Source organism: Rhyacophila brunnea, unplaced genomic scaffold, assembly GCF_057557595.1.
Source record: "Rhyacophila brunnea isolate RB1 unplaced genomic scaffold, BYU_Rbru_1.0 scaffold_10, whole genome shotgun sequence".
NCBI classification, from domain to species: Eukaryota; Metazoa; Arthropoda; class Insecta; order Trichoptera; family Rhyacophilidae; genus Rhyacophila; species Rhyacophila brunnea.
The window spans coordinates 20,768,955-20,796,942 of record NW_028232752.1 but is presented as its reverse complement, the minus strand read 5'-3'; the positions used below and the strand labels follow the sequence as shown (position 1 = coordinate 20,796,942).

The 27,988-nt window shown below is 35.3% G+C and overlaps 2 protein-coding genes across 2 annotated transcripts; one reads left to right on the top strand and one right to left on the bottom strand.

Annotated features, from left to right (window-relative positions):
• Positions 1-8: 8 nt before the first annotated feature.
• Positions 9-24,676, bottom strand: LOC147078990 (cell division cycle and apoptosis regulator protein 1-like). Its single transcript, XM_085952222.1, has 14 exons — positions 23,644-24,676; positions 18,103-18,284; positions 16,563-16,788; positions 16,152-16,450; positions 12,625-12,838; positions 12,013-12,139; positions 7,438-7,619; positions 6,040-6,231; positions 5,641-5,955; positions 4,592-4,866; positions 3,366-3,592; positions 1,310-1,545; positions 363-487; positions 9-273 (listed from the first exon to the last, which is right to left on the bottom strand). Exons 1-14 carry the CDS (start codon positions 24,457-24,459, stop codon positions 180-182), a joined length of 3,510 nt encoding a protein of 1,169 aa, XP_085808348.1. The 5' UTR covers positions 24,460-24,676; the 3' UTR covers positions 9-179.
• Positions 24,677-26,800: 2,124 nt separating this feature from the next.
• Positions 26,801-27,988, top strand: LOC147078989 (peptidyl-prolyl cis-trans isomerase). Its single transcript, XM_085952214.1, has 2 exons — positions 26,801-26,984; positions 27,287-27,988. Exons 1-2 carry the CDS (start codon positions 26,916-26,918, stop codon positions 27,710-27,712), a joined length of 495 nt encoding a protein of 164 aa, XP_085808340.1. The 5' UTR covers positions 26,801-26,915; the 3' UTR covers positions 27,713-27,988.

The following is a 27,988-nucleotide window of genomic DNA, read 5'->3' as shown; positions in this document are numbered from 1 at the left end:
CATCAAAATATTACACAAATAATTTATTGTACGGCTCCAATTATTACAATAGTAGTAAAGACAAAATTTTAACATGCAACAATAATCACTAGCACAATATTAAAATTTACAATCATTCTAATGATGAGAGAATCAATAAGTCACCATTATTGTGTGTAAGATAATTTCCCTTCCATTCTTTAATCATCTGACTCTCTCTTCGTGTGTTTTTTCGAGTCATGAGAATTGTCTTTTCTATCATTTTCTTTTTTCATTGTGTCGTCACTACTCCATCTAAAAATGATTTCAAAATAAATAAATTCACAATATTAAAAATCAAACCGACTATTAATTTTAATCAGACAGTAGTTTTAATTAGGTACCTGGAACCAGATTCTTGTTTTATTGATTTAGAGATGTCATCATCAACTGTGGAAACGAATTGTGTTACATGTCCTATTTTAGTTTCAATCTCTTTTAGAGTCGTATGAAATAATTTTGAATTTACCTAAAACAATAAAAACATAATTGTAATACTAATAAAAATTTATTTAATAAATACAACAATATTCTTTTGATTTTGTTTTAATTAGGTAGAGATTCATGATTACAAATCAGTGACAATTTTTATAAGTTTAATAATATCTATTATATTTATTACTTATGCAACAAGGTTAAATTTTAACTTTGATTTTAAAGTAGACAAGTGACATTTTACAAAAACTTACTAATTTTGAAATGTCCACAGCAGAGTGATTTTACAATTTTTAAAGTTACTGTTAAAAAATAAATATAAATAAAGGGAAAAACGTAAATCCTGATTAAAGGTGGACGGAATTTCCACAATTTAAGTTACTGGAGTCACATTTCATTTTAGTACATCTAACTGCTGGTTTTAAAAAAATATCTCCCACGATTCAATTCAATATGCATACATCATTTAAATGAATTACAATAATGCATATGTACATTCTATTTATAGATAGACAAGTCTGCAGTGCCCAAGACCAATGCGATTGTAAAAGTTTTCTGTTTTTATTTTTGTTTATGCCTGTTTAAATGTCTTAGCACAGAAAAAGATTGCCAGTTCAAGAGACAAGGAGCATTCTAGAAAAGGTGAAAGAATACGTAACATGTGCTCCAAACCAATTCCTATAATTTTTTATAAAAATTTTCAATACTCTGTTTTCTCTTTATTTACATTTTTTTTGTCAGTCCCTACATAAACGTAAAATTGAAACTGTATAACCTCCTCCACATGTTCTGCTTTAAAACAAAATAATGATTTTTATTACTGAATTATTACCGAGGTAACTGGTTTTTGACTTACAGTTATCTTTGAGAGTTGACTCTGGGTTTCATTCAATTTCTTCTTACTGTCTTGTAAATCAGCCGTGAGAGTGCTGAGGGTACTGGCCGATTTGCTTTGCTTCTCTTGCAGGGAAGTATTTTCAGCCTTCAGTTCCACAAGCCTAGCCTCCGTGTCAAGCCGAGCTTGTTCGCTACGTTGCAATTGGTTCAGCAGCTTTTCAAGATCTAATAGTCCTCCTTTGTACGTGACAAATCCTGAAATAATGATTAATTAAAATATATATGTGAAATTCTATTAAAACACAGACCTGCAGGTTAATCTAAAAAGCGCTTCTGTAGATTAAATTTCCAGCAGACAATATTTTTTAAGTACCATAATGTTTCTTACAATATAGTAACCCAAAATTACTATCAATGCTTCAAATTTGCAGATTATCATTACATTAATAATCAAGAGAATGCGTTTACTCAGGACAGCGAAAATATTAGGTTTGATTGTTACGAGGGTGGGTCAATAATTCCTTAGAAAAAAGCATTAAAACAGTTTTTATTTTTGTATTTTTTTTTTATTTCTCAACATAATCTCCTTGGAGCTCAATACACTTGGTTAGACGTTTCTCAATTTTTTTTAAACCGTCAGAAAAATAAGTTTTCGGAAGGTCCTCAAAATAAGCATTTGTCCGATCGATGACTTCTTCATTTGAAAAAAAACGTTGTCCACTTAGCCATTTTTTTAAGTTTGGGAAAAGGAAAAAGTCACTGGGGGCTAAATCTGGCGAATACGGTGGGTGGTCGACCAATTCGAACTTCAATTCTTCAATTTTAGCCATTGATCGTAAACATGTGTGAACACGGGCATTGTCCTGATGAAAGAGGATTTTTTTCCTGTTTAAATGAGGCCGTTTTTCTTCAATTTCGTTTTTTAGCTGGTCCAATAAAGATGCATAATAATCCCCTGTTATTGTTTTTCCTTTTTCCAAATAGTCAACGAAAATAATTCCACGTGCATCCCAAAATACAGTAGCCATAACCTTACCAGCTGATTTTACGGTTTTCGCCTTCTTTGGATATGGTTCGCCTTTCGCAATCCACTGCTTTGACTGTTCTTTCGTCTCGGGAGTATAGTGGTGTATCCATGTTTCATCTACAGTCACAAAGCGACGAAAAAATTCATCCGGATTGCGTTGCATGAGCGACAACAGGGCTTTAGAGGCCACCACCCTATTGCGTTTATTGTCGACTGTGAGCAAACGCGGCACCCATCTTGCAGAAACTTTTTTCATGCCCAATTTGTCATGTAAAATAGAAATGACGCTACCTTTTGAGATCCATGTAACCTCAATTATCTCACTCAACTTTAATCTTCGGTCACTTAACACCATATCGTGGATTATATTGATCATTTCTGGTGTAGTCACCTCTACAGGACGTCCTGAGCGTGGTTCATCCTTTGTTGATGTACGACCACGTTTAAATTCATTTAACCAGTTATAAATAGTTGCAAGTGAAGGAGAAGATATGCCGTGAACTAAATCCAACTCATTTTTTATTTCCTTTGCTGTTAACCCTTTTATATTAAAATGTTTAATAACAGCTCTAAACTCAATTTTCTCCATTTTTGTAAACAAGCAATTTTTTTTTTAAATGTACGAAAATAAAAAACAACAACCCGACCAATCTGATTGAAACTTCGCAGCATACTGAATCGGTAGTGCCACTGCATGAAAACAAACCGCTTACAGTACTAGTCGCGCCACCTGTCGGCTTTTCTAAGGACTTATTGACCCACCCTCGTACTTTGCCCAACATTTTCTTTCAAGACTTTTTCTTATCTGTATGCATGTGTGTTTCCTGAGGTATTTCAAAATTGTGTATTTGTCAGTAAGAATACGCTCCTCTTAAATCCTGTGTCTATTCAATATTGAATACAAAAATAAACTGCTCAGAATCAGATTGTAAGAATAAGAAAATGTTACAATACAACGCATTCATTTTAAAACGTGAATAAGAGTATACATTTGTCATGCCTCAGGTGATTCACATGTGATCATAACTGTGTGCTGAGGATTATTTACCTTCTGCTTCCTTAGGTTCAGACTTTGATCTCTTGTTTGGAGGTTCGGATGTATCAGATTGCGGGTCATCTCCTTTGAAAACAGGTAAAAGTCTTTTATTTCCTGCAGCCAATTCAGACAAATCCATCTCCTTCATTGCTGTTTTCGAATCACCATCCTGTGCTGCGTTTCCATCAACTGCAGTAACCTTATCTGCCTCCTCGTCTTTGGGTTTATCGGTCAATTGTCTGAAACACAAGTTAAATTAGTTTCGGCATATAAAAAGGTAATCACTTAAATCGACCCGACCCCACTATATCATATAAAGGTAGTATTAGTAGATTATCCCGCATCATCTTAAAGTTAGACAATATTAATAAGGACGAGACGAGCTACGTTTAAAAATGTCATGGCATCCGGCCATTTCAGCAAAATACAACCGATCTGGCATCTCTAATCGTAATTAACACAGTAGTCTATCAACCCCTTTCTACTCTAAGCAATGTTAACCAACAGCGAAACCGAATCCTTTTCGATAGTTACCGAATACACCCACGATAGACAGTATCAACAATAGAACACCTAACAGAAGATCTTACTACATTATCTCTTGAGAATCGCCTCTGCAATGAGCATGATATATCGTGGAGAAAGAGGAAGAACACGCGTAGATAAGTTGTATATTTTGGTTTATGATATAAATATATAAACATAATCCATAAACCAAAATATACAACCTGACAGTAAATTATTGTTCGCGGTCGATATCAATTATTATTCCAGCGATTACAATAACAAACACATCGAAAAATATTAAAAACGTCAAAAACATTACCATAGTAAAACATTGTTAATTCAAAATTCACTATAAATCGAAATATTTGCTAAAATTCATAAAACCTATTTATAGTGATTTCCACTAATTTCAATGAAACGTAAAAGTCACCACTGATATTAATTAGAAAGAAATTGTATCGGAAACAGAAACAATGTTACAAAATTGCAAATACTGTTTTTTTGTCATAAATTATGTATTTCTTAATTCGGTTTTTTAAACGATTTTCGGCACCCTCGATTTAGAACTAATGGAATTTTACTGTTTTTCCATGTGGAATGCTAATGAAATTGAAAGTCTAAATAAATAACTACAGAATCAATTATTGCAAAAAATACATTTAAATTCTAGTATGTACCTAGGTAATTAATTATATCAATCGAAATATAAATTATAAAGTGTCTATTATTACCTATAGAGGAAAGAATCTCTGGTAACGACTTTTGCAACCAATCGTCTAACTTGCGCTCTGGAGAGATTCAAACCGAGTGTGTACAGCAATTCTTCGACATCCTTCTCAAAAATGTACCCGCAGTGTGAGGTGTCAAAGTAAACAAAAGACAGAAGCAGGTGAGGATCCTTGGTGACAAGCTTCTGTCGGTCTTTTTTCTCTTTGTCTTTTCTGTCTCCCGATGTGGACTTTTTATCACTGCTGTTTTCCTCATCGCCAATTAGAATCGGATCATCCTGAAAAATAAGTCAATTGAATTGGAGCTATAAAACCTAATTATGTATTTTGTATTATAAAAACGTTATTCTGAATTAAAGTAAAAACTATAGTGATGATAGTGTGTATATTTCAACAATACTATGTACATACATTAATTTGGAAACATTCTCACTTATTTTACAAACATAAAGTGCTCCAATGTATAAAAGTGATAACTGTAGAGAAAAAATGCAATTTTCTCTGTAATGAACTATAAAGGTGCTTTTAAGCATCAGTTTTGCTATCCAATCAGTCTCCGTTTCCGTCGAACTGTCCGTTAAACTGACGTGTAAATGCAAAACTGAAGCGGCCGACTGAAACCAAAACGGAGACGAAACAGGATGCATTTTCTCTATCAGTTATCGTATCCGTTTTTAAAGTTGCCAGTTAAATTGACGTGTAAATTAATATGTTGCCTTGTTTTTAATACTACTTTTCTAATTTGGGTTTAAATATTATAATTTCTTTAAATACAGGTACTGCATTACTCCACCCAATATGTTTAGAAAGTAATAATAAAAATAATATTCAGTTTTAGTGGATAAAAAATACGTAAATATACACCGCCAATTCCGAACTGACCTGGAAACGGAAACCTCGACTGAACAGACAACAGAACTGATGTTTAAAAGGACCTTAGTAGAGAATGCTATATGATACAGTTACAGCTAAACGAGCAATCTATTGTTTATGACGGCTTATAATGCGTGAGATGTTAACGTTAACTTGTAACCAAAAAGAAAAATGAATACCCTTTTCTCATCCCTTTTTGCTCTGTCTTCTTTTTTAGAATCAGATGATTTCTTCGTTTCGCTGTCTTTTCTATCTTTTTCAGATGAATCCGATTTCTTTTCTTTTTCACTATTGCTGCTCTTCTCTTTGTCCTTGTCTTTATCTTCATCAGATCTCTTCTCCTTCCCGTCGGATGATTTCTTCGAATCCGAATCTTTCTTCCTGTCCTCTTTTTCCTCTTTAGGTTTGTCAGGTAACATGTAAAGCGCTTTATAAATGTTAAAGCCAAAGTCTCGCATTAACATTTCATTGAATAACTCTGCAAACAGCGAAACCTGGAAAAACAATAAAACTATGATATTCCGGAGACTGTCTGTCGGAAGAAATTAGAAATCATTAAAAAAAAATGAATTTCTAACCTCAAAAGAGTGCTCCTTGGAATCCTCCGGTCTGTAATCCAAAAGCAGCGACAAAGTCATGACGGTGCAGTCAAATTTGCCTGACTTTGCTGTGCGAGACGGATGAACAATAAGGTGAGGATTTTCAGGCAGGGCATGCCTCGTCTTCCATAGAGACTTCTCTTTCTCAACTACTTTAACTGTCTCATCATCCTACAAGAGAAAATGTATTTTATTAATAAATAAGTAAATGCATGCAACATTCCGTCCGGTCACACAAAAAAGCAAGGAAGGGTAATAAATGTCAATGTTTCATCGGTTACAGACAAATTCTGTTACGCAATGCATTCTTCAGTCACACTAGCTTGTTAGGTTAGACACAGCTTATAATCGAATATGACTTTAAAGTCTATTATAAAATAATTAATAAGACATGTTTTATAACAAAGTCACAAGAGAATACGATAGATCAAAATATTTTTGCAGTTAATTTGTATACTGAGATAGAGGTACTTGAGGTACAGATATTTATTATCCATGTTATCATTTAAATATTGAATATTTAACTGCTTATGTAAAATAATTGAGATGGTTGTGAGTTGTGTCCTTTCATAAAAGTTATAACAGTATGTACTATGTATGTAGAAATTTTTTTTTTATTAATTAAATTAAATGTTCTGGTTCAGTATAAATCTGCCATTTTTTGTGTTCGAAATTGTCGTGTATGTAGAAATTAATTACAATAACATCCATTCTTAACAAATGCAAGTTTCAGGGTTTATCCTAACAATAAATATGTGACAACATAATAATGTTATTCACAAAAAATTCAATATTTGATTGTGTCAAAAAATAATAGTTACCATTTTATTACACATAATTACTTCCTTGTTAGGTTCAGTAAATTATTTTGTGTCATAATTTGAAGAGTTCATTTGTAGACGCAAAAAAAAATGTGAATAATATTTGCAAACATGAGTGAGATAATAATGTAAAGTTTGCTATGGATGAATACACAATGCAAAAAGACTTACAGTTGATAACAATTTCAGTCCTATAGTGGAACAATTCAACTTTATATATGCGTGAATGCAATTTCTTCGGTATGCACAAATTAGACAGGGTGAATTAGAAATTGTTAGTTTCTATTTGACTTCAATTACATCAAGCTTATTGCATTGCTTTCTCTTGCTCGGCGCCACTTTGACTATATTTTCTGTCAAAACTATAGAAATTCTCGTTAATGTGGTAGGTATGTGGTATCATAATATATTTAAGCTGTCTTCTTGAGAAGGTTGTGATAGTCAAGATAACCGACAAAGACAACTCACAGAGCACAGAATTGACATACAACAAAGCACAGGGAATAATATCTGTTGTACACTCATCAATGTGGTGGATCTGATAACAAGGATTTACTTCTTTGCTCGCATCATCGGGTGTGGGGTCTTCGATGGTGATAACTGCGCCAGGAGAAGCGTCAACAGGTTCAGGTTCCACCTCGCACTCTTCGATCTCCATCTCTGCATCGGCCGGATCGCCTTTTGCGGATTCCTGCTTCAATACTTTCACTAGACGAGCGATCAATTGCGACTTCAAACCTGAGATTATGAACACGCTTAGTCAAATAGATTCCACATTCCGATCGAACATTATTCCACTAATAATTTTTGCACAAAGGGAAAAATAACCGTAGTTATACTTTTGACAAAAAATATGTAATGTAAGTATGTAATCATCTCTAAATATTTTAATACCTAAAATTTAAGTGCGGTTTTATTAAAAAGCTCAATTTCGAGATGTAAATACGCTCTCGGCTAGATCTTTTTGTTGAATAAAAAAAATAGTTTATAAAATTATTAGCAAGCACAAGTATGTCAACACTAAAACTTGGAAATCTGGATGCCGGCTAGGAATTAACGTAAATGTCCATCATTATTACCTTGATTCAAACCACAGAAGCCGGTAGCTAGCCGATAATACAAAACTCGAGAAGCGCTTCAATCGCATGACCATGTATTAATAAACTTTGTTGAAATTAGGAAGAATGCAGATATATGTAATTGGCAAAGCACATTGGTCGAAATTCGATGAATACAAGTTTGAGTCCTATCCGGCACCATATTTTTTATAATAGGTCTGTTTTTGAGGTGTTTCCGATTTATGAATGTTCAATAAAAAATGTTACATTCTTAAATTTTGCGAATTATTCGTTAAATAAAAAAAAAGTTTATGACATAATAAAACGGGCCATTTTTGAAATTAATTTCTTTTGAGTTGTTTCATAGTTTTTGTTCTAATATATCGACACCTCCTACGTAGAGTATTAATTGTAACTTCAAAATCGCAATTTTACAGGAGAGCGGTTTAAAGACACAAAAGCTTGGTGTAAGTCGACCTTTTGAATGTTTTGCACCAAATTTGGGATGTCCATTGTCAATTATAAATAGATTTGTTTTACATTGAAGGATATCTAATATTTTTTGTGGTTTATCAGAAAATGCTGTTACAACATTATACTGCGGAAAAGAATTTGTTCGAAATATTGTATAAAGCATATACAATAGTTTACGGAGGAACCTCTTACATGCATTTAGTTGTATGTGATACATATTATAATTTACGTCGTCATGGTTTTGGTGAAATATATTGTATATGCTAGATAGAATTCTTCACCTAGGATTTTTTGCGTATTTAAAATCATAATTCGGTAATAACAATAATTAAAAGTTATGGTATGGGTCATCAGGTAGGTTGGAAAAAATATTCTCTATATAAAATTGCTTTTATTGTCATTTCATAAAACATAAAATAAATTTAAGACTTTCATGACGTGATAAAAATTAAACATACAGGAAAAAATCCAATTCAAGGAAGTATGTAAATATTTAAATAAAATTAAAAGAAAAATTACAATCACTTCAAACCAACGTTCTTACGAATTCTTGGTTCAATAATATAATATATATCAAAGTAAAATCAAACAAGGGAATAACAATGGGTGATTAGGTGGAAGGGTGTAAGGCTGGTAAGGTGAAAGGCTTCAGGTTAGAATATACGTGAACTGAAAAAAAAATCATTTTGCAACTATATTTTTAGTTTGGAATTAATTTTTAATTGTATTATGCAAAAAAAGAAGCGTGCAAAATTTAAAACATACAACCGAAAAGAGATTTTTTACACTGACATATTAATTATTAAACTGATTTTATTTTCATCCTACAAAAACACAAATTGCTATAGGTGTTCATATTCACAATTAATAAAATCAATCTTCCTCAGAAACTGCTGGTGGAATTTCAGTGGTAGGTATTAACAGGTATAAAATTATTGAAAAACTCAAGATAACGCTCATAAATGATTCCACTGTTGTACATATGCAGTAAATCATCTGTCTTAGCTTTTGGAATTGGCAATATTTGTGAATAAAGAACCTTTACCGAAAATTAAGTTTCTCGTTGCGTGTGCTAGGTGTTACTTTTCACGGCCATAGTCGAGTAGACTGTGCTGGACAAGTCGCACTTGTAATTAATCTTAAACGGATCATTGTGATTTATATTAATTTGTAGTAGTCCATATATGATATTTTAATAGAGCTCTGAAATCAAACATGTCTACATGATTGATCTCTACCACATCCTCTGGTTTTCCTTCTTGTTTTGCCCACTCAACTAGACAGTACCGTTCTGGAGGTGCAAACATTTGTTTGTTTTTCGAACATCTTTCAATCAGGGCTTGAACGTAGTCATCTTCATTTTCCGTATGTCCCCTTTCCAAAAATTTGTGCTTTACATTAACATTGTATTTATGGACCACATACAGTCATGTTAAAGTCATAAACAATGCGATTTCTGTTCTGGCCTATATTGTTAGAACAAAACCTGAATTCTTTTGCTCATTGATCACAATATTTGGCTACAAAACTAAGTAAAGAACTTGAGTCCTCATTTGCACCTCGTTTGCCTTCAGCCTCCTGCCATATGTATCATGTAGCCACCTTTTGTGTGAATTAAAAAACTGTGAAAATGAAAACTGATAATTTACGTTTATAATAAAATATACTCAAATTTCCGTGAAGGGCATTCAAAACTTTTTGGAAGTCAAAATTCGCAGATACAATTTTGCCGTGTGGTGATTGAACATCATGTTTATCAAATAATTTTAACTGATGAGCAAGGTTCTTGCCATAAACTTGGAGTTGCTCCGTGGATGCTATTTGTACTTGTAAGTTTTTGAAAATATGACATTGGTCACACTAGTCTTTTTTAGGGACATAGTGACACAACACAATTTAAACTTTTCATTGTTTATGAATAATTGAGACTGCCTTTCTGTTTGAGCTTTATGTGTGTATATTATGGGTTCATACCATTCATTATATAGTTTAAACAAAGGGGTAAAATCCAGGTCCCCATCTAAGTAAAGTTTGCTTGATCGCTGTCGAACATAATCTGATTCGACCGGTTGGATGGACTTAACATGGTCGGAAACACTGGTATTCATATCATCAGTTTATACAACATTGTAATTTTTGTGTCGACTTCGTTGATCAGGTGTTAAAACACCAGTTTCTTCAGACCTTAACCAGCCCCATGTTATTTTCATTTTGATATTTCGTCAGATAATAATTAATGGTAAAACTTCGCCACGACTGAGTTTCAGTTAAAACTCTGCGTTGCTTTTCATTTATCGCTAAATTAGCAACATATTACCACTTTTATTTCGATCACCCGAAACCTTAACCATTAAAATTGAGGTTTTTTTTAAAAAAAAATGATTATAAAGCATTATAAATCTCATAGTTTATGGTAACAGTACCTCTTGCCGTGATTTTTCACAAAAATAGCTCTATATTTTATAATATATCCAATTACTTTTACTGTTAATCTTTTAGAGAGAATGTAGTCTGTTTGCATCAGCAACGCTAGCACTAGTCTCATCATCGTCACAAATAATGTCTTAAAGTTCCATTATCATATTTTAATCAGCACCTGGAGGCAGTGGTGACTCTGTAAAAAGCAAAACAACTAAATAGACATGAATTTATAAAAGTTATCACGCGTATAATGTTGCAACTAAAATTGTATGTCGTCGTATAATATGATAAGTACTACATACAATTTATTTCACTAAAATAAGCACGACGTAAATTACCATAAGTGATAGATACAATATTTTTTTTCAGTTTTTTTGACGTAAAATATGGTAAATATTACATACAATAATAGTTACAAGCAAATAAACGACGTAGACAATGGTAAGTATAACTTACGATACTTTTTGTTGTCGTACGAGAAAAAGATTAAAAATATTAACTTACCTTGAATCCTAAAGTCACAGTTTCCCTGGGTAGAATTTATTTCGTCCATTGTTGTTTTACTATTATTATCCGTTTCTATAATATTATACGCTGTACTATTAATTGTCCCATCTGGCCTAATCACACATTTTTGTGCACGTATAGATTTTCTATCAATTGTTGTATTCTTGACACTAAATTCCTGTAGGGACGGGCGTATTGCGCAATATTTATTGATATTGTCTAGATCTCTTCATTATGGTATTTAATATTTACCAAACCATACAAAAAATACAATATAACCGAAAGTTCACAGTGGTAGCGGTGTGTCACCTCCCGTCCGAAGTGAAGTATCGTAATTAGCAGTAACAATACACCAGCGCGGCAAGATCTTCGTGCGTTTCCCGCGTATAGTGTTGCTAAATACGTTACCATACTTCACGTCGGAAAAATTTCAAGATATTTGAGATACAATAATATGCAATGCTTGAAAATCGCACTTATAATACGAATTTTGAAATTCTGTAAATGGCATCATATGTAATACATTCCATGGATACGAAAAATGAAAAAAGTGAAAAACGTCATTTTGTTAGTTACAATATTATACGTAGGAGGTGTCGATATAAATACCTGCACATGACGACAAGTAATTTATTACTACTAATGTAATATTTTATTAGTTAGATTTTTACCTTTATTATTGATATTTCTAGCCCAGAGTTCCTTGCGCAAATTAGCAACGGGCATCGTTTTTGGATCCAGTTCAGAAAAATGTGTGGGCTCCTTCTTTTCTGTGTCCGCTGGGACTGATTTTTCACCCTGCAAAGATATCTTCAATCAAAAGTGGGACGAGAAATCATCTGAAGACGTTTCGGCAACGAGTATTAACGAAACGGCAAATAAAAAATACTTCATTCGTTAAAGAAATAAAATTACAGCAATCGGACAACATTGAAAGTGGGTAAAGCGGGCACGGCGCGCAAGGCGGTCAGTCTCGCCGGCCGATGACATTGCAATATATGAAACGTAAGATGACATATAAAGGTCACCGCGGTCCGCGATTCTCGGGCCCCTAACTAAAAATTATTAAAATAGTAATAGTGAAACAGAAAAGGACAACAGCAGGTTTCCTTCCGGTCCGGGAGCCTCCACACCAGAACAAGTATATAATAGGTAAAAGAAAAGACCGCCCCCGTGCGTTTTTATCGCCGAATCGACCGGAGCGGGCGGGGGGGGGGCCCTCGAGACGGGACGGACGGGGGGCGGCATCCGGAGAAGTGGCAAGGGAAGGTGAAGAGCAGTGCCTGGTCAGCGTCGGAGGAGAGAGAGTCAGGTCCGGCGGGTTCGCCCTCGGCCCGGCGTCTGTAGCGCGTTCCCAAGGATTCCCACTCCAAGCGAGTGGGCAGACAGCTCCACACGTCGGGCACAAAAATGACGACGGTCTCGACGCGTGCGCCGACCTGCTTGCCTCGATGGACGCTCTCCGCTCGCCGGTAGTACAGCTCCACGAAACGGTACCTGCCGTTAACAGACACACCTGTAGTCTAGTCACACTCTCCAACTCCATCTCCGTCTACCTCTCCTCTACTGGCTATTGGCCCTCGGCTTCAGGAGTTTGCCTATCATGGCCCGCCTGACAAATCATGACCCGGACCAACACGAAACCTTACAATTTCACTTCTTACATCCACATCTCATTACTTTTCACCTCTGAATTATGCTAAGTTTTAGATTTTAAACATGACAGAGTGTATCTTTGTATAAACTGCTATACACTATTGAAATCATTCTAAAACTCCCACAATCGAGGCCTCAGCTAAATAAACATGAAGATTTCGGTATGATAATATACAGCACATTAAAATTATACAGCACATCAAAATTAGGGTTGGCAATTCTGAGATCCAATTTGATCGATTGAATATAAAAAGATATTTTCTGTCAACTAAAGAAGTGAATTTAAAGAAATCAGTTAGTTTTTTTTTTAATAATAATATGCATATTGAAATCGCTCTCCTGTATAAATGACTTGCTTTTGTCTAGGTCCGGAATTGAAAAAATACAGATTCCGTAATCGTAGGTCTAAAAATTCTGTCCAGAGTTGCAATCGCCAATCAAAACCATCTTACAGATAGCATTCTTCTGCAGGAGGTGCACAGGTATTTTAATTATTAAACCTCAATTTCTTTTAAATGTATCAAGTCACGGTACTAACTTATCGAAGTTGGATCACGGTTTCGGTCATGATTTGTCTAGACGAACTATCCTAACATGAGGTGAAGCACATTATACATATAAACGGTTATTGCAAATGTACATTTCAGCACCCTTGAGTAAAAGTTTAAGATAATGTCTGCGATGTCAGCTTGAAATAATGTAAAATTAGTCAAAACATTGGAACATTCGGATGATGGACGAAGCAGTGGATTCCGGGTCTAAAACATTCATCACAACATTGCATTGTTTCAAAAATTCTGTATTTCACGTTGATCAGGCAAATATTATCACAATCAATTAAAAGTGTATCCCTGGTCTACAATTGACACTGCCTCATCCCTGTTTCTAAAGTAACTCTGTGAACAAAAAAAAAATGCTAAATGTGTTGCAAAATATGTAATAATAATTATGCATTTTAAAACTCCTTCCTGAGCACTAAAATAATGAAAAAAAAAACACTATAATTCAGTATAATTTAAAATATCTTCAAAAATGTAAAGTTGAAACATTTTTAAAATTTACTTCAAATATTTCTATTTTAAGATATCAGGCTAAGATGAATTGAAATAAACAATTTATTTTAGTTTCTTTTTATTAACACGTAAATAAATATAACAGTATGTAGAGCTGACTCTCGATTTACTAGGGTAGATAGGAAAATCTTCCAAACACATAATCCGACCATGTCCAATCCTAAGATCATATGGGAGATTGTATTAACAGATTTTATTTTTACGACAAAAGGATGTCAGCCACTTGCTCAACCTATCAGGTCCGTGCTCTGACTCATACACAAAATGAAAAACAATATGTGTACTTGCCAGATCCAGGATTCGAACCTGGGACCCACGACGTTATAGGCCGACGCTTATGCCGCGCAGCCATCGTGGGTGCGAAACACATAATAGAGCATAAAAAGTATTTTTCCTACCATAGAATAATTGCAGATATAAAAGTTTTTTTTTTATCATGGTTCAAATGCAGTTCGATTAACGTGGCCCCAGTAAATCGAGAGTCAACATTAATGCATTATCATTTAAAAGTTAATATTCAAACATTAACTTTATTAATTGAGATGTAAATTTAATAGGTAGAAGTTAAGAATTAAGTTTTCAATAATATGAAAATGTTTAAATGTAAGCAATAATTACTTATTAGATATAAGACCATATTATTCAAAATAATAAACACTTTTAAAAGTGTAATACAGGCAGACCTCGACTTTCGAACGTTTGACATTCGCACAATTCGCTATTTCGCAAATTAAAAAATCTCGCGCTGTGGGGTAAAGATATCCCCCTCTTGTTCGCTCACAAGCAAATGCATTTCTTGCATCACTTGCATCCTGCTCATACCTGTCACTTTGCTTGTGAGCTAGCTAGGAAAGGTTTAGTGAGTGAAAAACGGAAAAAACTGCAGTGTTGATACGGACAAAAAGAAATCAAGGACTCATAAACTTCACACGATCGAGACAAAGATGGAAATTATTAGACATTCTGATAGCGGTGAATCTTTTACATCAATCGGACGTTCGTATGATACAATTACATCAATCGGACGTTCGTATGATACAAACAGGTCTACGATATGTTGTGATAATATATCTTTAAAGATTGTTTCTAAAAGACACGGCATAGTTATGGATGAAATGAAAAAATCTTTGTCATCATGCATCGATGACCAACATCAAAAAGATGTCCCTCTAAGTATTTCTATTATTCAAGCGAAGGCTCTTAGTTTGCACAAAGATTGGAAGGCTAGATTAAAAGAAGATTCTAATACGATTTTTCAAGCAATAAATTCACTGAAGAATCGGCTGATGCGGATAACGATGCTGCAAAATAATTTATTTCCTCATTATCCAAAATTATTGAAGATGGAGAATATTCCTCTAGCCAAATATTTAATGTAGATAAGACAGGTGTATTTTGGAAAAAATGCCTAGTCGTACATTCTTATCTAAGGAAGAATCAGTTACCCCTGGGCATAAACCTTCTAAAAACCGATTGACATTGCTTCTCGGTGGAAACTTAGCTGGTGATTTAAAATTGATGTCAATGTTAATTATTTATCAACCAGAAAATCCCAGAGCATTGAAATCGAAAGATAAAGAATTGCTTCCAGTTATTTGGAAATCAAATAAAAAAGCCTGGGTTACTGCGTTAATATTTAAAGATTGGTTCACTTTACATTTCGTGCCAGCAGTTAAGCAAAATCGTAAAGTTAATAATTTACCATTTAAAATATTTTATTTAAAATAAGAAAAAGAAGAGGGGCAAACAGTTAACTCTTGATAACTTTTTAATGGAAACACCCGCAAACTCCACTTAAATATGTCTCTTATACGCCTCTTAAAGATCTTATATTTTTTACGTGATAAATAAATATTTTAAAATACACACAATTAAAATTTTTTTTTACTTCCCTCTACTTTCGAACATTTAACATTCGCACACACTTTCAGGAACCAATTATGTGCGAAAGTCGAGGTCCTCCAATATTACTATATTACGAAATAAGTACAAATAAAATTTACAACATTTAAAAACGTTCATTATTTTTAATGGGTAAACGGTGATTGAAACGAAATAGTTATCATAATTTAATTACGTACCATTGTGTACACTGCGACAGATCAATGCCCGTATGAGCTTTGCATGTCCTAATGGCAGTCTTAATGAGCACAGATGGATCCTTTTCCGGATGAAGTCCATCCAGAGACGGACTCCACGGTCCTCCGATGGCCATCGTCTCGTTCTTGCCTCTGAGACCGACCAGAAAATTGATCAGTCTGGTGGGGTGAATGAAATCTCTCTCCTCAGATTCTCTATTTCTCTTATCTTTGTCATCGTTTGTCAATGCACAACATTTGCGGTAGAGTTCATCCAATGTGGGCATACTCAGTAACATAACCTATAAAATTCATAGAAGTATTATAATATATCGAAGATTACTATAATGTTTTACTGAATACATTTTAGTCCCGAAAACGGGAATGGTGCACTCGGACTATGTTCAGTTTTACCTTGGCAGAGAATAAATAGTCCACGTCGGGAGGTTCCAACACGGCGTCGTTGGCGATGGGATTATCAATATCCTTGTGCATGATGTGGAACACGCAGGGTTTGTTCATAGTGAAAGGCGCGTTCGGTGGAAAAGCATCGATCCAACGGAACTGCGTGTTGAAAAAGTCTGAAGGTATATACATATTCGTATAGCGACGACGTATTTCAAGAACATCTGCTTCGGGTCTAAAAATTTAATTTGAATGTTAATTAATCCTACTCAAATACAAAAAGATACCGTCAATGTTCATTGCGAAATTTCGCTTATCGCGACCGTGTCAAAGCCATGTCCCCCGCCATCAACAGGGGGTTACCTGTATTAGATGGTATATAATATATACTATATATACAAGCAATGTTCGAAATGTGTATACTGAAGTTGAATCGGTGATTTAAAAAAAAATATATATTAAAGATCCACCAGTATAAGTTGTCCGCTGAGTGAGGGCACCACATGCTAGCATGACATATCATTCAATACTTTCTATTACTGTGATGAGCTTAATTCAAAATTCGAACACCGGACAATTTATGATGTTATATCAATAGATCAGTGTGGACATGTAATGACCTAAAAATTATCAACCACTATTTGAGTTGATACAGAACTATTTGTTAACTATCATTGATGAATTATATCAAATCAAATCCAAAGTAAGAAAAAGCACTTTAGCTCTTAGTTATGTTTAGACACTGCAGTATATTAGAGTCTGTATTCTATAAGCTGGCGTTCACGTCACGTCGTCTGTGAACGGAAAGTATTGTGCCATCGCTTTCGACTGTTACAAGTTTTCAATTGGAGGGAACGAGAGTGCTGAATGCTGAAGCGAGGGGTAAACCACACGCCAGCTTATAGAAGACAGACTCTAAGTACAAGGCCCCCATGAGGGGAGCCTGACAGGACTCTAGCCAGGGGGGTCCCAGCGTGGCAGGTCAACCAGATACGTGAGATAAACAAACATTACATATTTGCTCTATTTTACTTTGAGAATATGCACATTTTATAATATATGATTATTGTAGGATGCAATTTTTGCTTATTGTGTGTCAATACACAACAACTAACCATAATTCAAGTGGATGTATTCAAAAATAAAAAGAATCGCTCAACATACAATGGATACCACTAATTTTACCTCGAACACTATTTGGAAAACGCTACTTTAGAGTATCACACTGTCTTTAACCTTAGCGATAGGTAGAGGGCCCGCCAAAGATCCTGGCTTGGGGGCCATAATTAAGCAGTATTAAAGAATGAATCTTTCCATTAATTGTAAGTACCTATATTAATCATTTCAAATTTCCTCCGTTGCGAGCCCAAAACATCAATGAAAGAAGAAATAAGATGAACACACAATGACGGCCCAAATATTAAAAAAAATAACCATAAATGATAATTATTATACATTTTATACACACATTATAATTTTAAATATCTTACATAATGTTGATTTTACTTGATATTTACTGTAGGTGAAGTAAAAAACAGTATTGACTTACATGTCGAGGGCAATCTTAGGAATCTGAACCAAGTAGCGGGCGACAAGACGCGGCGCTCGTCTCAGCGACTTGCTCGACAATCGCATGGGACTGCGGGCCTTTTCCTTCTCATCAGTCGATTTCTCTTGCGCCCTTTCTTTTTCCCTCTCTAGCCGTTTGCGTTTTCTATCATTCTCTTCAGACTAATAAGTAAAAATAAAAAACAATTAGCAAGCAAGCATAATATGTTTATTTTCTATAAACACATACATATTATATATCATATACATCACCATATTAATTTACATTATGAAAAAATAAAAGGATAATCTTGTGCTTCAGATAAGAGACGGTCAATTAATTTTGTGTTGATTCAGAGACTTTCCACATTTCTACAATTTTTACAAGACGATACTTTACTGAAGAATGTAGATGTAGGTGAACCAACTTGTGTAAATACGGTTTGTTTACTCATTTGCCAATACAAAAGACAGCAAACTCTGTTAGCAACTTCCGTAATGGTCTCAATTAAATTTAGTCTAAAATATTTTCGAAATGTGAAAAACCTGCTATGGAAAAATTTTCTTCCTCGCAAATGTAATGATTTTAATTTTCTCACAAGATGTCATTTAAAGAATCGATACCCTTACAGTAAGAGTTTCCCAACTGGTGTAGCGATTGGGAGGTGTGTCGCAAAATATTGTTGCGATCAGTAAAATAAAGCGTCTACACAAGATCTGATATTATTTTAATCGGTATTCAAATCATTTATAGAAAAATCCAAGGACTAATGGTGCGATTTTACTTGATCATCGCATAAACTAAATTACTACTTAAACAAAAATATACTGATAAGGACGATATACAGTCGAACATGGTTATTACGAGGAAGATGGGACCGACTGAATTTTCTAGTTATAAGCATTACCCGTTATATAACATTTTTCACGCCACATTTTATATAAGGATAGAACATAAAAAATCTGAAAACCATCGTAAAAATCCCCGAAACAAGCATGGCATTCATATCTACAAAAGAAGTTGTTTATTGTAAAGGAGTGCTGAACCACCGGCGCTGGTAGGTACCTGACTTCACAATGCTTGGATTTTTAAATGCAATTTCAACCATATGAGTGGACACTCTTTCAATGTTGTCGGCGAAAATACCAATTATGTACTTAGACACTCAACTAGTGTCATAAACGTAATCCGATCCCGGCGGCATCGGTCTAGTTAACTGCCCGGTCGGATTTTATTGATTAGGGTCGAAAATGTTGTTTTTAAACGATGGACACATTAACCGTTTTGCTCGGTAAGTATACCCGAGAAGTAGCTCATTATAAAAGTGAATAAGTGTATGGAGAAAATCATAAACTAAAATGTCAACAAATGTTTCCTCATTACATCCGAGATCTCGCTATTTCCGCGATCGTAATAACCAAGTTCAACTGTATTTAAATCTATGTGTATTTTTTGAAGTTAAATGAAGACATGCGTCGTTCGCAAACGACCGATTCTTTTTAAACGAATCCAAAGCCAGCCTACAAATCACTCACTCGCCATCTAGCGTGTCTATGTGGTACAATCGAGCATATCGTTCGATCGCTTCATAGTTCACACAGTTTTCTTGTATAGGTTTACAGGATTAGAGTAGGCGAATGAATCTTTTCGTTCACCAAGCTTGGTTGAGCGTGCCGTATAGATAAAACGAGGATGGGAGGATTTATTCTTCAAAACTCGTTTCATGGATATGTGTCGCGCAAACTTCATCATTCGCCAACTGTTTGATGTGTACTTAATACGTAGGTGGGAGGTTTCATATTTTTCTGCTGAAAAAATGTAGTTCCACATACTACACACTTACGGTTACAGTTTTAATAAATGAAAACAAGTACATATAGAAGATATGAGGCGTCTAATTACAAAAAGCGACAGGTCCACAATTCGATATTTGTGGGAAACAACGTTTTTATGTTTCAAGCTTCAATTATCTGTTTTAACGTGAGATTATTTTTTCCGTTGTATTCTATGTCAAAATTAGAACCAAATGGCAATTTGTTTGAGCCGATAAACTCTTAAATGTAATAAATATAGGCAAAATAAAATTGGACGTAGCGCTACTTGTACCTCACTTTTTATTTTTTTCCGCATAATGCACATATTTCCGTGGCACTGTCATGAGTTTACCGGATGCTACAGCATGGGAGACGCAATTAGCAATATTGAACGTTCCCTTATTGGTAGACTTATGCACGCGCTAAATCAACCAAGCTTTAAATAATATGAAACACGGACTCGGCGCTTTTTGTAATAAATCGAGAGTTAAAATATTTTTTTTCGTAGGGTTTTGACGCGTTTCGGAATTTATAGATCAATACATATTGTGTAAAATTATACAAAGAATACGTGCGTATTTTTTTTTGATTTTGAGCAAATGTGGACTTATCGCTTTTTGGAATTAGACGCCTCATATATTCCTCATAAAATATATTTGTACATAATGAGACGCAATTGTTAAAATTCGCAATGTGTTATTGGGGCCTTTCATCCAATATTTTCGAATGCGATTTTACGCCAGATGGCGTGCAAAACGTATAATAGCGTTCATCCAGATTTTGTATACCTATAAGCATCTCGCCGAATCCGTACACAGAATGCCCCTCTACCATAAGTTTAGCGAACCGATTGCTAAATATGGCAGAGTCGATGTTTGACAGACTGCAACTGACAGCCCGCGTTTGTTGATAATAATAATTGTCATACGTACTTGTTTTCTTCCGTATTTCATTATGTTCAGTGAATTATTTTGATTATTGTCTAATGGTATTATCTATTTTACAATTGATCCTATAATTGGTGCTTCATTTTATTCAATCATGATTGCTTTCTTTATTACTAAACTTTGCTTTCGTGGATGAAACTAATCTACACCGCCGTAAATTTCGTAAAAGCGATAATGCTTTCTAATTAATATATTTATTATATATTTTAATAACTCAATTCATATTATAATTGTACTGGAAACGATTCATGCATAATACATGGTATACTGTCACCACCAGCATTTACTTTTAGAGGGCTCGCACATCAGAACTCGCCGCATGCGTCTTACGACGAATTCGTCGATGTGACGTCATCGTAAACCAAGAAACAAACGTTATCAAATGGACCTTCGCAGATTGGCCGATGCAACTGCAACTCTGCGACCCTGCGACATTCGTCTAGTTGCAATGGCCAAAGCGTGCATGTCGATCTCGGGAATGTCGCCTCCGCGCAAGCGCACAGCTGGCGGCCATCGGTCATTTCTGTCTTTGTCTCTGTCTACAATGTCATTGCTCGCTCACGCCGCCGCGTTTGACGTTTGTTCATACAATCAACACAATAAAAATGGCAGACGAGAGACTTCTCTTTTTTCGTGTTTGACGTTTGCCGCTGGGCAGATGTGCGAGGATGTACGATGCAACATTCGTCGAAATTTTGTCAACTTTTGATTTATGGCCGTTAGGCACACAAGGCGAATTGTGATGTGCGAGCCGGCTTATTTGTTTAGATAGGTACCTACCTTCAGCGATAGTAATCATGTACTTACTTCTCAAGAGTATTATATTTGATTATGATGATGATATAATGATTATATTTATTCAATAACGTTTATTCGGCATTCGGATTATCCGGCCATAATGTAATATAAATCAATAAATATAAGAAATAATGAGTATGTAAATGACGTAGCGATTTTAACATCTTTCATTTTCAATATTCAACACCAAGCGATGTCTGTATACAGTTTCGCAAGCACTTCCATGAACACTCGACTAGTTAGTAAATGGTTGTAAACGGAAACAGCGTAAGTTTGGAGGGTAATAAACGATTCGGTTTGGCTTATTCCATGGATAGGGTATTATTGTCTATGCATAGATTGACAAAAAATAAATACTAAGTACAGTAAAACTACATTAACCTTCCCTTTAAGATGCGAATAAATTCCGTCCGTTCCAGAGATGTTACCTTGGGTTACGTAATAATTGTTGTATTTCGTAATTCGATTTTTTCATAATTTTAATGTACTCAACATATTTAATACTGAAACAAACATCTCAATTGAATGAATCTGTCCAAACGAATCACTTTCTACAATTGAACTAAAGTCACCGAAGCACTTCTAAGTGACTCAGTTCCCAAGTCTACGTAAACTGTAATAGCTTACGCCCTTACGGTGGCGTCACGTGACATGATGGTAATATATTTCTAGCAATATTATAATCCGCATAAATTACACTGGGCAAATTTGATTATTGTTACGGTTTATATTTCTGACTTCACTAACATCAAGACAATTGTATCGCTTTCTCTCACTGGGTACAGCTCCAACTAAAATCTTATGTAGTACGTCTATAATAGTTTACCCTCTTTTAGCCTTTAGTCGGTGTTTTTAATAATCCCATATAAGCAAAGAATACCCTCTTATAACTTATAAACACTAATATGACATCTGAACTTGCTTGAAAGCAAACTGAATTATTATTTTGACAATATCAACATTAAAAGTCCAATTTGATTTGAATTCCCTTTGTATTTCAACAATAGTTCTGGGATATTTAAGAAATGATCAAACCCTTGACGTCCGATTAAAAGATATTCAGTTGTTTGAATTCTGGTTGACTATAAAAGAAATTTATTGGTGGAAAGATAATACAGACGCTCATACTAATTGCAACCGCACCTTCTATGTGAGTAAACTTTTTCACCGATGGTCATTCATGACTTCAAAAAGGACATCTTTATACTTTTCTTGATCAAAAATTACAAGAAGCTGTATTGCTGGCTCTTCACAATGGCAAATGCTGGCGCCCATTGATGCGTGTTGAAACACCAAAACTGTGTCGATAGATGGCAATGCATATGTCGCCCACTTCACTTCGCCTATGAAGGGGGTCAATGACCCAGAAATAAAAAGTTGTTTTTTTTTAATGAGCCCAAGTATCTCATTGGAATACGGAAAATATGTTAATTTAAAGATTGAACTACAAAAATGGTAGATAGGTATCTGTGTGCCAGAAAAAAATTGTAATGTGAATATAATGTTACAATTTAGTTCAATATGGAAACAACTAAAAAACTTGTTTTAATGTGTGTTGTATGTGTATTATTGTAGACCACGATAGGAGATTAGAATTTCATAACAGGTTGACGTTTCAATAAAAATGTTTCTGTTTTAGAGACTGATATGTTACGAATTAATTTTAAGTACTGGCAACACTAATTAGTTGTCAGAAAAGCGTTTCCGTGGACATTCTACCAAACGGTTCCAAATCAAATAAATCAAACGGTGCCATTTGATTCGTTGAAATCAGGTTCAATGATACGAACTTATTATAATTGTCTACATGGAATACTGTTTTCGTAAAAAAATGCGGCACAATTACCTAAGATAATAAACACTAGAAATTTTTTCACAATTTTTAATTTTATTATAAAAACTAGGTATATTTTGGAAATTTTTGACTTGTTTCCTTATAGAACTAAAGAATTACATAATGGAAAATATGAAACGATAGTTACCTGTCTGCTAGGCAAGCTATCCCTCTGCCTAGGTCTTTCTTCTCTCCGAATAGGAAGGGACTTCCGATCCCTGGACTGACGGTTACTTTGATTGTTGGAGAAGTTTCCATTCTGATTGTCTGCAGGCGGAGGTACAGCATTATAACCACCGCCATTACCACTACCGCCTCCTCCTCCCGATCCGAAGGTTTTATTCTTCGGCATCTCCCGTCGAGCAGGTGTAGATTTGTTAGTCGGCAACACTTGGATGCGAGTGCCATACCATTTGAAGGGCATGTTAGGATTGTATGATGCTTCCACAAGAACACGGTCTCCGACGACGGGATTAGAACCTTTGACACATGCACTGATTTGATAGAAGACGTCTTCATCTACGAAGCCAAATTCATTGTGCGCTTTTGTGACAGTACCCGTGAAAACCCTCTGCTTCGCCGATTGGTTTCCTTGTCCTTGCTGGCCGTGTCCCATAGGCTGGGCGTTCGTGAAGGCGTTAGGGTTGAGAGCGCGGGGGGCAGGGTACTGTACCACCCCCGTTTGCGGAAACATTTGTCCCTGGTTGAGCTGATTGGCTAAGTTTTGCGCAATTCCGGCGTTACTTTGCTGCATTTGCGACAGGGCCATGTTAGTCTGTTGCTGCATGATGTTGCTCTGAAAGACGGGCTGGGCCTGTTGGTATTGAACAATGCCCTGCTGCGCCATACCCCCCATGCTGTTCTGGCCTAACAGCGTCTGCTGCATGCCGGGTATCGCTTGTGCCGTGGCAGTACGGGCCCACGGTGGATTCTTGGTGGCGCCGTATTGTTGCATGTTACTCATCGTAATATCGCTCGACGGGCGCCCCGTCGGCTTACAGTAAAATAAATGTTTATGTGACTTATTATTTAATGGAAAGCATCCGTATATAGAACTTATAACAGCAAATTGATTGTATATACAAACAGAGGATTGTATTTTATACTAACTAATAATATACTTCAATTCGAAATAGCAAGCTCTGTTATTCTCGCTCTTCGCTTTTGTCAGCAATCGCAATGGCTGCGGAATATTTTGTTATAAAATATTGTCTTTGTCTATTGTCTCTGGTTAGGGCTGCCAGCTATTTTTTTGTATAAAATAATCGATCATTGGATGCACATGGCAATAATATTAATTTATTTGTTGGTCTTTCTCAAGAAACCTTCTCAAAAATTGCTCTATCTAAATCCTACAAAATATTGTTCGTGTATCTTTACCATTTGTAAACAATAATAGGTAGTTTCATTAAAAATTATTATTCATTTTTAGTGGCACTATAGCAGTGCCTCGTGCCTCGTGCGTGACAATGGACCTCTTTTTATATTATTATAATGTCCTCGGTTTTTTCCTATCCTTTCAAGTAAAGCTGCTAACTACTTCCAACACTCGCTCGCAACTATTTCTGCAAAGATATATTATTTTTAATAAACCTCGGACGTAAAAACATTTGTTAATTTCGGGGTAATTGGGTATAATGCGAGTGGCTTAATTGGTAAAGCACATTGGCTGGAATCCGATGGATGCAGGCTCGAGTTCCGCTCGGCGACAATACGTTTTGAAGGTGTTCCGAATGATTACGAATTTCATGACCATTATTCTAGTACCTATTTGAACGTCTTATAAAATAACTATATATCATTGGGTCCAAAATAAATGGTACCATGAAAGCGAGGGAAAGAAATTATTTTTAAGCCAGTGAGTTAGGTAGGTAATTTATTAATTTTCTTTTGCAAACGTTAGGGTTTGACTAATTTGACGGCGAATAGTTGATAGGTACGCAAAAAGTAAACATTATTATTTATTTTATTTTCAACAATTATTATTGCCAACTGCAGCTGGTGCCATCGCATAGATGTAACCAAAGATCTTCCGCGACATATATTATTACGCTCGACTACCTACCTGTAACACACCTAAGTACATCATGGGCATTATAATAATAAATTATTTGATCTTTCCATTTCATTCACACCTACCTAGGTATTTACTTTAGAATTTAAACTTTACATATTATTGCGCGTGGGATTTGGGCTGGGAGCCGGTGGTAACCATTTTTAGTGCAGCTCTGTAACTGACTAAAATATTAATGTATTCTGGGTGTACATTAATTTTAGGTAGGTAGGTACTTACATTAAATAATAGAAAAAATATCGAGTAAAAAACTGTACTATTTAAATAAATCAGTATTCAATCAAATTCAATGAAGATTTTTAACTGTGTAGTGTAGACAGAGTTCTAGTAGGTATTATATTGTATTTGCAATTTAGAAAAACAACAGAATGTTGGACCGTTAAACATGCTTTAGTTCCCAATCACATGCACACAATACAAATAAAAGTACAATATATCTAATTAATTTTCGACCCCGCAATTACGACTAACAAGTGAACTTCAGCAACTCGAGAAAAATACTCAATTATGTTTGAAGTAGAACGAAGTACCTATGTGCATAGGGATTTTATACCGTGGTCTTGAGGTGATCCACGCGCAAAAGATACTGACGTTCACAAACCCCTGGTTTGCGTGTCCAGTGAATGAGATTGAGGAACGATTAGTTTTTTTGAAATCCATGGTGAGATACTTAGGTATTCAAAACTAATTAATATAATGTACGAAGAGTATGATAAAATTTAATTTCACAAAACCTCTCAAAATGAAATGACGTGCTAAAAGTATTTTTCCTGATTTGGGTTCAGTAAACTCTCCTTCAAAGTTGTGTAATACAGAATGATTAACGACTAATAATCTAAAATCATAATATTTACATAGTTAATCTAAAATTCATATTTAAATCAAGGTGATATAAGAATAATACATTATTTTGTATTGTACAATATAATTTTAGTGTTATTATAAAATAATAAGTGCTTAATAACTTTATGGTAGGTAGTTCGAAATAAATTTCCCACTAAAAATACTTTGAATTTGGTAGTAGTAGGCTTGGACACTATGTTGATGAATTAACAATTATTTATGAAATTATATTTGAATCTTAAATGATGTTAATTTATGTGTTAAGATTATAAAAATATTTAAATAAGTTGAAGTAAAATCTTCAGTGTATCGTTATATAATCGGTTAAAATATTTGTTGAGTGTACTTAGTTTGATTCGAGTAGTATCGTCACTTCCTGTGAAATGGCTCTCGCGTTCGTTTTCCGTCAAGCGCGGTTCGCCTCCTCCCAGAGCTCACTCGCCATTGGTGTCGGGAGCCGGTATTCGTGCGGTGTCACATCAATACGTGATTTTTCTAGTAAAATGGCTTTACCTCGTGTATTTTTTGATATGACAGCGGACGGGGCCCCCGTCGGCAGAATCGTCATGGAGGTAATTCAATAATATTTATTAAAAGTTGTGCAGTATTCCGCTAATAATATGCCTCGCCCGTTTCACCGGCCACGCTTTGTTTTATGGAAGCCGGTTTCTATATTTTACTTGTCATTGTGTTCTAAATTTAATTATAAACGAACGCAATGCAGTGATTGCGCTCTGTGAAGTGTTATTTCGAGAATCAACAGCCAATTGTTGCTCGCATCAACGCTATATTCGATATCATCGGCGTCTCCTAGCCGGCGTTCCTAAACCTTCCGGAAAGAATGTAATATGGTTTTTTTTCTTTTGATTTTCAGCTGAGATCGGACGTCGTGCCGAAGACCGCTGAAAACTTCCGCGCTCTCTGCACCGGCGAGAAAGGTTTCGGCTACAAGGGATCAACCTTCCACAGGGTCATTCCCAATTTCATGTGCCAAGGGGGAGACTTCACGAACCACAACGGCACCGGAGGAAAGTCAATCTACGGAAACAAATTCGAAGACGAGAACTTCCGCCTCAAGCACACCGGCCCCGGCGTCATGTCGATGGCCAACGCGGGCCCCAACACGAACGGATCACAGTTCTTCATTACCACCGCCAAGACCACTTGGTTGGACAAGAAGCACGTAGTGTTCGGCGAGGTCGTCGAAGGGATGGATGTCGTTAAGGAACTCGAAGGGTACGGCTCTCAACCCGGTAAAACGTCGAAGAAGATCGTGGTCGCGGACAGTGGCCAACTGTAATTTTATTGTTTTATAATAATTATTTACCAATTAACCACTGCGCCGAACAAGTCTCCCCTCCCGATATTTTTTCTCGATGTGCCGCGGTTGATTTAACTCTCATCTAAGTAACTGAAAATATTTTGCATTTATTTAGTTTGACAGTGCCCTATGATGTCATTCCATTCGTAAGTAGTGAGGTATTTGTCTTTTTGTATAAGAAAACGATTGTTATAGTTTTTCAAACTACTATATTTTCAACTGTACTTCCTAAACAATAAAGATGTGAATCGAGAA